General features: G+C 41.3%; 1 protein-coding gene across 2 annotated transcripts; it reads right to left on the bottom strand.

Moving 5' to 3' along the window:
• Nucleotides 1-610: 610 nt before the first annotated feature.
• tbc1d23 (TBC1 domain family, member 23) lies at nt 611-10383 on the bottom strand. Of its 2 annotated transcripts, XM_068320213.1 has the most exons (19): nt 10332-10383; nt 9313-9424; nt 8510-8615; nt 7111-7315; nt 6900-7023; nt 6674-6798; nt 6538-6584; nt 6353-6456; nt 6141-6263; nt 5933-6025; nt 5675-5845; nt 5533-5575; nt 5267-5373; nt 5016-5158; nt 4675-4719; nt 3480-3568; nt 3232-3367; nt 2902-3096; nt 611-2549 (listed from the first exon to the last, which is right to left on the bottom strand). In XM_068320213.1, exons 1-19 carry the CDS (start codon nt 10367-10369, stop codon nt 2465-2467), a joined length of 2091 nt encoding a protein of 696 aa, XP_068176314.1. In that variant the 5' UTR covers nt 10370-10383; the 3' UTR covers nt 611-2464. The 2 variants fall into 2 exon arrangements, with proteins under 2 accessions (XP_068176314.1, XP_068176316.1); XM_068320215.1 differs by lacking the exon at nt 4675-4719.
• Between the last annotated feature and the right edge of the window lie 428 nt (nt 10384-10811).

The following is a 10811-nucleotide window of genomic DNA, read 5'->3' as shown; positions in this document are numbered from 1 at the left end:
TCTTAAGTCCTGGTTCACCTGCCTTATCTGTAAACTAGGTAATAGTAGAGTTAGGTTTAATGATTAGTCGTTTATTTCTAGTTGAGTTCATTGTGGTAAAACCTGTGGTAACATTAATTTGTTCACTTGACTTGAAGACTCAGCTGCTAAGTTAGCCTGATTGAAAAACTCCAGGCTGCATCGTTTGAATGAGTGGTTGCTGAAAATATTTTGTAGGTTTACAATTTGCATGGAAAGTTAACTTCTCCAACATTACAGCAAGAGGAAAGAATGGTTATTAAGTAATTTTAGTGCAGTATAGTGAACAGAATAACAAACGGATCATATTAAGAGTTGGATTTGACCTCAGTACTTGAAATGGACTTTCATATCCAAATTAAACGTAATGTAAAGAAAGACATTTGGCTATTGGTTATTCTTTCCTGGTTTTCACATGGAATGAAAATATATCTTAAACCAAAGAAGCCGATAAATCCATTTAGCAAATAACTTCCCAACCCGGAGGAAGAATGTAGGCACCCCCTGAATGGCTTATTGACTTTAAATTTACAAGAAAGCAAATACCACTGTTTTTATGTAAACGTACAGAATAACAAGTAAACAGCTGAGGTTAAATATTCTCCATTTATTAAAAACAGTAATGCTTAGAAAATAATAGCAGTACAGTAAGGTGCAAATAACACTCAAGATTGAGACAAATTGACTAGTGGTGACATCCTAGCCAGTGGTTTTACAGAGCAATGTAATACAACTGGTAGAGATGTTCCAGTCAATACTGAAAAATCACAAAATTACAACATACTGCATGGATTAGATGGGAATGCAATGAAAGGCCGATGTAAAACAAGTCAATTCACGAGTCTCTGATTCAAGTTTTGGTTTCCACTATGTTTAAATTGGACCACTCCCCACCGTTTCATTTAAAATAGACAAATGGGACTCTCTGGAAATTACTTTCATCTGGAGCCGTCAAAAATATGCTGCATCACTGTAGACACGCTTGAACCAGCCTACGCAGCTGGACTTTGACAAAAATGAATAAATGAGAACAAAGCAGGGAAAGACCAAATCAGATTCAGAGATTAGAGGAAAAGCAGGAAGGTATGCGACAGGTTGCCAGGATCATTCTTCACAGGCATGAGGCCAAAGGCAACAGCGGCACACAGGTGAAACCTATTTCACTTCCACAATGGAGAACAGACCAAATTCCAAATATAGATATAATGAATTTACTTCTTACACATTCTTTTCATTCCCATGCCTAAAAGTGCAAAGGACAGTTCTTGCTGCAAAAATCTTTTATTTGTAAATATGTGGAAAGTAGCAGCATTCCAGATGATTAAAAAAATATTTGTTATAGGATCATTGAGAAGACTAAGTCACAGGATGATTCCAAATTGGATGGAAAATTACTTTGGGCTATGAATCGTTGTTGAGATCTACGTCAAACTGTTACGGAATGAGGTTAGTGATGAGGTTAAGCAGATAGAATGAATAGAAAGAAACGGGAGCTGGTTGGAAGTCAGTTTTACTGCATATTCTAACTATCAGGATTTGCTCTCAATGAGACGCAAAAGTCTGTGCTGATAAAGAGCGGCTTACACAACATATACTTCACATATTTATAAATGTCCTCAATGCCTGTCGGACAATAAAAGATCAAATACAGTTACGGTGGTCTTGTCTCATGTGCTAGCACTGCTTTGTGCTATTTGTTTTTGGTGAGGGGGTGCCTTAATAGTGACCAAATCTACAGAATGTTAAAACCATTTGAAGCAGGATCTGTTTTTTTTTTTGTAAACACACCTGTAAACAAGAACTGTTGGTTGTTGAAACTAAACAAACATCTTTTCCTAGAATCATCCAGAAACACCCCTAATACAGCAAAATGAAAAGAAAATCCTATCAAAGGGAGGAATTCTGCAGTTAAACCACCACACAGTTATACTGGGTCGGAAAAGATACTTTTAGTCTAAATGTTGAGTTGGTTCAAAGAAAGCTACTCTAAATTTTCTAAATGAAGAGGTTTGTTAGAGCTGCATACGTTGAGTACAAAACACGTGGGTCAAAAATGAGACACTGGAAAAGAGGATCGAGGCAGAGACTGAGCGGGTCAGTCCGTACGCTACGTTAAGGCCAAAGGAAAGCTGATAAAGTAGAATTGCACAGCGATGAAATCACGATTTATCAATAATCAACAGAAACATACAGTATAATCAATATTGTCTTAAATTAGAATAAGAACGGTTGATGACTGCAGAGCACCTAAGTGTGTCATCATCCAGTCAGTCCCACAGGCCTGTAGTCAACAGTGTGTCCCCAGGTCCCAGACAAAGACAACACAGAGCTTCACAGTCCGCTGCATTGGGTCTGTCCAGGAGGGACAGCAGGAGAATCTCACTCCTGGCAGACGGAGGTGTTTCTTACAGTTTGTGTCTCCGCTGGCCATCAGACCCTGTTTCATTTACGAGCTCTCCAGAGCATCCAGGACTTTCATGATCTGCTGCTTAATGACTTTAGTGGCATCGCCTGCATTGGGTATCAAGTATCTGAGACGGGAGGAAAGCAGAGGACACAAGTAATGACTACCAATAAACAGGATACTAATACTGTTTGTCTTTTTGCAAAACAAAAACTGAGTTTGAGTTGTTCACACCAGTCCAGTTCCAGTATGTATCTGTGTCTGCCCAGACTCACATGATAAATGTTGTGACTGGAGTGCTGGGATTATATGAATAACATATTGAACTACCTTCAATGAGGTAAAGCAGAGTGGATCAAAGCGCGGTTTCACACTTAAGTGCTGCGTTGCCTCTCCTGACTTCAGACAGCGTAACCAGCACCAACTCATTAACAATGATAGTTTTATGATCAGTGAAATATGAGATGTGAAATCAGTACCTCTCGACTGCTGAGATCTCCACTCCAGCTGAGTTGTTGCTGCCAAACTTGAAGGTGATGAGTTCTGGGTGCTTCTTTTTGGATGTGATCTTCACCACGGAGCTCAGTGCTTGTCTGGACTGGATGTAGGCGAAGCCTCTCCTCGAGGCGATCTCCCGCAGACAGTACATGTGAGTCGCCGTGATCAACAAGTGGCTGAGGAAACAGCAGATTAAAGTCTGTCATGGATTCCCACATGAATGTGATGGTTCATGTTTGAGGAAGAAAAAAAAGAATAGTCATGTTTACATGAAAGTTCTTGATTCTTGAGTTCCTGCTTTGACAACTCACCTCGGGAACATGTGTCCAGTTTCTTTTACCTCATTACACGGAATGTGATGTTTCACATCTGGTTTGTGTATCCAAGTCTGAACATTGACAACTTCCTTCCTGTCCTCGTCTGACATGGAGGAGCTGTCGATCTCATCTGAAGAAATGACGAATACAAAAAAACAATTTATTGTTTCTTATTTACAAATCTCACCTTATTTGAACTCATTAGCTTAATTTCCACTGCCGTGACACGCAGTGGACTTTACCAGTATCGTACTCTTCTTCATCAGCGATACTGAAAACAGGCTTTACCCCACGGTACGGTTTGCCAACCCGGTCGCTGCTACTCACGTGTCTGTAGAGGGAAAGCAACGGATGTGAGTTTCATGAATGCCTGTGATGAAACATGTGTAACACAAAGCCTTCACACAGAGATGGCACGACAAACTCCAGGCTGCAGTAAGACATTCTTAAATCGCTACCACCAAATTAAGCTGTTAGATTTAAAGAAAAGGGTTAATGAGACATTAAGAGAACCTAGAGATTAGTTTGTATTTGATATTCAGGGCTATATGCAGCAAATTATAGTGTTTTTATCTGATTCACACTGGATTCATCTTTCTGCAAAGCCCTGCTTATCATCTAAAAGAACAACAAAATGGAGAAACAGGTTGATACGAGCATCTGTAAGCAAACAGCAGTGACAGGTTCTGCTAAGACCCTTCATGTGTTCAGACTAGAGTAGGGTTGATCCAGGCTAATAATTCAAACAGGTGTGGTTTGAAGCAACAGACTGAATTCCACCACAAGGTGAAAGACTAAATTCAACATCTGAGGCAATGAATGGGAGTACAGCAACACCACAATCCACCAGGACAACTGTGACACTCTCAGCATCACTCAGAGAACTTTTCTTCTTAAAAGTCCTAATATCACAAAAATAAATTAAAAAATTTTTTTTCAAATCTTTCAGCCTGGTGTAGGTTGAGAAAACATGGCAGCGGTCCTGAGAGATAACACCGACTTGCTGAATGCTGCATGCAAACATAACGATTAGCGGCTAAATCAACTTTCATGACATCAGACCGGTTCATTCATCGAATTAGACAGAGTCCCTCTAGCCAATCCTACTGGAAAGAAAGTAACAGCAGCCTCAGGGGGTTGTGGATGTACAGATGATTCGGTGCGTCCTGACAGGCCACAGCAGCTTCAGTGGTGAACCAAACAGCAGTGGTGAGTGTTGTTAGTGAAAGCATGGACAGAACCGTGGCACCTCTTCAGCAGCCTGGCCATACTGTATGGGTAACGCGGTGTTACATGAGTGGCGTGGGCAGAGATGCTGCTGCTAAGCATGCGTTAATGTGACCCAGACGTCGTTCCCTAGGACCCGGCGGACTGGCACTGGTCTACAGCCAGTGGACATGCTGGTGACAAGCAGCTTGATGTCAGTTTAGCTCTTACCGATCAGGAGCCACCTTCTCTGGCCAGGGCAGATTGAAAGATATTCTAGTATGAAATAAGGCACAAGGAATGGTGAACTGAAAATACAATAAACTGTCAAACTAAACGACGTTAGTCAGTGTTTGGTTTGATGGCTGCAGGTTGTGTAATATTTGACCAGCAGTGTGATTTTCCCCAAATAAAATGCAGTAGCAGCCAATATGTGCTACTATGTCAATTTTGGTTGATTTCACATTTAAGAAATGTGACGTTTGTTTTCTACATGAGGTGACTTAACTGCCTTTGCTTTTATTCAAGTTTTAATTAAGAATCAAAACACAAGAGAAGGAAATAGGCCTCACCTTTCTACAGGGGTGGAGGTGTTCTCGATAAAGCTGATCATCTTTTCTTTCACGTTTACTGATTTGGACTTGAGAGCAAAAGTCATTTTGTTGACCAGGGACTTGACGCCTTTGCCATCTCCAGGGCCACTCAGCGACTCTCCCTGTGTCAAAAGGAAAAATGATGCTTTCAAAAAGAGCAATAAGATGGAAACATCAATGCAGAGCAAGGTCCTGCTGCATCTGTTCCTAAATGTTTTTGGCCGTCTTACATCAGCAGAGCTGAGGCTGCTGTGGGATCCTGAGGTGCTGACGATCCAGTGGAGGTAAGATGAGTCGAGGCCCTCAACATTCATGTCGACAAGATGCTTCTGTAGAGCTGCAATCACACAACTCTGAATTGTCACTTCTAACAAATGTTGAAACTGCTTATATGGCCAGAGGCGTACAAAACTAAGCATGGAGACAGAGACAAAAACTTTCATGATGGGGGTTGTCAAGTGATCTACTATAATAATAGTAATGACCATCCACTTACCCATGAAACCTCCTTTCGCAATGCTGACATATTCCTTGTTTTTCTGAGGCAAGAAAGAATAATTAGCAAAATGCAAAGTAAAATGCAAACACGCAAAAATAAGGGATTTTTAGTTATATCTATCAACCTCCATACCCCCCACCTGCAGGAAATGTGCCAGCACCATGTTCATGTACATGTCCTCCTCCTCCCTTCCGCTGCCCATGAAGCACAGGTGCTCCCCGCTGGCAATGGAGCCAGACTCCAAAGACTGCTTCTGAGCCTCCAGGAGGGATTTCACCGACAGGGCAAACTCAGATGGGTTCTGAAGCATCTGAGGGGAATAAAGGATAACACACTCATTATTCTGCTATTATTGGTATTCTCCACACATCTGAGAATCAATACAGACTGCTCTCACCAGGTCTGAGTCCAGATGGAAAGCTGTGGAGAGGTGTCCAGAGTTATACTGCTCTGCAGGCCGACAGTCCACCACAAAGAAACGGACCCCATCCTAAAAATAAAGGTGCGATATCACAAGAGTGTTTACTTTAATTCTATGTACACGTCTAACTCTCAAATAGTGAAAACTTTATTGTGTAGATGAGGACAGTGTGACTATTAATGACCTGCTGCAGCTGGTTGGCCTGCAGGATCTCAGGGACAGACACGGGGAGGCAGAGAGCCTGACTCAAGTCAGTGTCCTCCTCTTTCAGCATCACCAGGCTGCTTCCAAACAGATTTTGGTTCATCTATGGAGGAAAAAACACACATTAATACTGCAGTTTGATTCTTCTCAGCACTATTCCATCCAGCAGTTTATCTGCTCATCTCGCTTTACCTTTCGGAGTGACAAAGGTGTCTTGCTCTGGTAATACTGAGCCAAAGAAAACAAATCTTCAATGTCCTCTGCCTCCAGCAGAGAAGGAGATGCTTCCAGCATTTCTATTACAAAGAAAACCTTTTAGGTCCAGTGTTTAAAATAACATCAAACAATCCCAAAATAAAACAGCAAAACAAACTCACTGATGATTTCCTCTTTGCTGTCTCCTTCTTGTGCAAGGATGCTCTCTCTGAGGACAAACCAGAGAAATACAATTATAATTCAAATTTATATTCAAGGTTCTTCAGCATGATCGTGTGTCACTGTACAGCCTCTTACTTGGCATTGACGAGGATGATGAGCATGAGGAAAAAGATGAGGAAGGGGTCAGCCTGCGGGAGGTAGAAGTCCCACAGGGCCTGCGTAACTTCTGGAAGGCAGTGGCTGGAAAACAGACTTCCCATCTTTGAGGAAATACAAACAAGGATATAAAAATGTTTATGATTAAAAAAACCCAAAATGTTTCAGAATAACTTGGAAGAAGCTGTGAAAAACAAATGCACACCCAGTTGATGGCATAGGAGTCCGGTGTGATTTTTTTGGTATCCAAGAAGGAGCAGAGCTCTGGCTCATGGTACTGCAGCAGTAGTCTGTACAGGTGGAACGGCCGACCGTTTGTCACACAGTCCCTGAAACAAGACAGACGTTACTATTCAGATTTGTTCTCCAGACTTCCTGTGAGTGGAATATGAAGCATGAATAAATGTTGCTCCGACCTGGGGATGTATTTGTTCATGAAAGCATAGAAGCAGTTGTACAGGTCGCTGCGGGGCAGCCCCAGCCCTAGAAGTGGTTTCAGCAGGTGCGGCCAGGCCAGGTCCGGAGTGAAGGAAATGTTTCGGGATTTGCAGTAGAAAGTGATGACTGACTCAACATCGGACACCATGTCATTCTTCTCTTCCTCCGACACCCCCAGCTGGTCTGAAGATGGAAACCCAAGCAGGAAGCGTTGGTTGGGTTTTTATAGAAGTATCAGCACAGAATGATGGAATTCTCATTTGGTATTCAAAAACAAAAAAGCAGAGTGAAGGAGAATGTGCAGTGGTGAAGAAATCTAATGTGTGATAAACCTGAAAGACTAAATAACACACGAAGGACCTCTGGATGCCTGGTTCTTCCGTGCATCATTCTCACAAGATGCTTATTTTGGACTCTTGAGAAAAGTTGTAAGAAAAGGTATTTGTGTTTCTAAAATCATAACAACAATGAATGTAGTCCAATAAACACAATTTTTGGTTCTCTCCTGCCGTTTCTTTGCGTTTGTGTTTGTGTGTATGCTTTAAAAAAAACTCTACAAGAAGAGGCCTACGAGTCCATTCTGTGGATGTTTTGGTTAAAAAAAATTAATGTAATCTCAAAAGACCCATTTTCTGTTTCTGTGTGATGATGCTCCTTTTATGATTTCTGCTTGTAATTTAACAGTAATTCAATGCATGGGCAGAATGTTGTCCTTTTGGAGGGGGCGGCAGTGGCTCAGCGGTAGAGCAGATGTCCTGTAGAAAGATCGCTCCAGCCATCGGTGGATCGAATCCCGCTCCCACCAGGATACTACAAGAGTGTGAGCTGACAGTGGGAGGCGTCAGCTCACCGCTCAGCCACTGCCGAGGTGCCCCTGAGCAAGGCGCCGTCCCCCCCTACAAGCTGCTCAATTGGGGTGCGTTCCGAAAGCCGCTGCCCGTCACTCTGCCTCCCGATGCATAGTTTAATGTTGTGTAATAACTGCATGCTTACAGGCCACCTTGTGTGCTGTGTTCAGGGGGCTGTATACACTGTATGTTAAACTAACACCAAAAAAAAGTATATACCTGGGTGACAATGTAATGTAGATTAATTGGAATTAACTTCTTCTTTTTAACAATTCATCTTGTGTAAATGTACCTCCTATCCACAACACAATTAGACTATTTATAGTTCAGAAAATGTGTTTTGCTTGTAGTGGCTGATGTTATTATGAGCTCGCAGCTGTCTGGTCGGCTCACTTCTTTCTAACTGCAGCAGATAAATTAGGATTTGGAACCTGACGTTCTCCAAACCAAACTGGTGTGTGTGTGTGTGTGTGTTTGCACTCTTGAAGTAACTCCAACAATTCAGGACCGTGTCAAGGAGTCCACTCACCAATCAGCTGTTGACTGCGGTTGTGAATGAGGGTTTGTTCTAGTAAATCAAGAACGCCGTCCCACGGAGACAGACTGTCTCCTTTACCAGAGACATTGAGAGCAATCTGCCAACAAAAAGACAAGATTTATCTGTGAGCCAATCAGCTACTGATACCAGAACACTTCATGATCACATGTTTCTGGATTTGTTAACTGTCTCATTAAAAAAACAAAAACAGTAAACCCGGCCAGAAAATGTGTCACCTATTACTTTGGTTTTCAATTTTGTAATGTTACAACAGTATTTATTCATCTCATACAAGTGAATAACTATTATTATCAAAGTTACAGAGCATTCTCTAGTGTGCATGAAGCCTTTCGTATGGCGTCACATGACCCTGAATACACATCTCATCTCAGCAGCCCATTTATCTGACAAAAAGACACTGACTTTCTGATATACAGGCTTCAATAAACATTACTAGCGGCAATTCATTCGCTCCTACACAATGTCAATTCCACATCTTGGGATAAATGAAGTTTATCTTCTATTTATCTTCCCTTTTTTGTTTTACAGCTCACCATAAAGAGTCAAATTGCTCTGTAGACGTGGACGGTTTCTTTTCTTTTTTTTTTGCACTGGACGCCCTCATGCCACAACTGATACACAACTTGAACCCCCACGTCTACATAAGATCAAGAGTTAGCCATCACCTATCAATCCAGCTATCATCCTGTGTACACTGTTATAAAAACAATTCTGCTTTTGCAATAGGCAGTGTTTTTCAGCAAGTATGGACGGTTTCATCTTGTATTTCTCACCTTCCACATTTTGACTCTGTGTTGAGCTGAATCCTCTTGAACCAGGAAGAGTCCTCTCTCCATCTCCATGTCTGAGCCACCGGAGTCCAAAGCCTCAGCTAGATCCTGGTCCCTGAAGAAAAATAGAAAACACAGTTAAAGGGTCAATAGATTAACCACGACACACAGGTAAAATCTCCATTTAATATTTATTAACTTTTAATAACATCAGAATAATCCTTGCTGTTTACACTGTGAATAATTAAGTCTTTTATGAAGCACGTTGTAACTTTGAAATATGTTAGATAATTAAAGTTATTTTGCTATGATAAAATTGTTTTTACCATCAACAAAATGGAAAAAATAACCTATACTCACATCAGCTATCCTGATAGTTAACTGATTATTTAATCAGGTACCTAAGTTACAAAGTTTGGCCAGACGAAAGGAAACAGCCATCATCTTCTGTCAACCAATCTCTGCACAAAGAGCGTGGTTTATAATGGGACATTAAAATATTTGGTTTTTCTTTGCAATAAAACAAAATTTGCTGTATATTGCTGGTCTATTTATAACAGGTGGTTTTCTCCTGCAGATACCATCACAAACAGGATATTTCTATGATTATCTCCAAACCACTCAGGTTTCTAACTAGTCTGACAGGTCAGACACTTGTCATTCGGTTCTGATTAGATCCGATCAGAGCAGCTGGAGCTTCTGGTTCACATTAAAGGGAAGCAAAACACGTCAAATGCAAAAAAAAATTAACAGATGCCAACAAATGTTTACCGTAGCTTTTCAGGAAGTTGTGCTTTAATTAACGACTGCAATTATATTCCATCAAAGAAAACTTGGCTAATTAGCTTTAGCTGACTAGCTGTCAGGCACTAGCTTGTACGAGCTGGTTGTAGACCACTGGTAACTACTGGGATCAACATGTCACCACTATGTGAAGCTACATGAAAACTGTATCATCATACCTTGACAAGTTTGTTGAGAATAGAAAATATTTTCACGTCATTCAGCAAACAAATACTTACCAGGTTCCCTGAAGGGCTTCGTCCGCGGCATCCGCCATTGTGTTTGACGAGTCACGTCATTCGGCGTCAACAGTCCAAATCTCGCGATATCTTGACTCGGACTAACGCGCATTTTGGGGTGCCACGTGACCGCAATGTATTAGTTCGGATTCCACAGAGATGGATTTTTAGATATGTTGAGAAAGTATATCTGCGATATACTTTCTCAACATAATCAGATAGAAACTTTAAAATTTTGCCTTTGTCATTAAAATAAATTACATACACCCCCACCAATAAAAAAAACATGCGGACGACTGGACAATCCACCGCTGAACACAACCGGATCTACTGTATATCAGACCATTGACCAGATGACAGATTAAATACATATTTGGGGTTATATGCATTGGGCCAGAGTACAGTAACAAACAGATGGCACCGATATCCAGATAATACAGATTCAGTCATTCAATTGCATCGGAGAAATTTGGGTTCACC

The sequence above is a fragment of the Antennarius striatus genome, chromosome 7 (genome assembly GCF_040054535.1).
Source record: "Antennarius striatus isolate MH-2024 chromosome 7, ASM4005453v1, whole genome shotgun sequence".
In the NCBI taxonomy this organism is placed as follows: domain Eukaryota; kingdom Metazoa; phylum Chordata; class Actinopteri; order Lophiiformes; family Antennariidae; genus Antennarius; species Antennarius striatus.
Note: the sequence above shows the minus strand (reverse complement) of the source record. Positions and strands in the feature narration are given on the sequence as shown.

Bases quoted from the DNA above. Each gene is read 5' to 3' on its own strand.
- tbc1d23 (XM_068320213.1), bottom strand. From the start codon at position 10,369: ATGGCGGATGCCGCGGACGAAGCCCTTCAGGGAACCTG. The intron at 4,720-5,015 runs GTGAGGCCTATT...ATTTCATACTAG, and splicing joins ACCTCCACCCCTGTAGAAAG to AATATCTTTCAATCTGCCCT. The intron at 3,368-3,479 runs GTAAAGTCCACT...TCATTTCTTCAG, and splicing joins TGAAGAAGAGTACGATACTG to ATGAGATCGACAGCTCCTCC.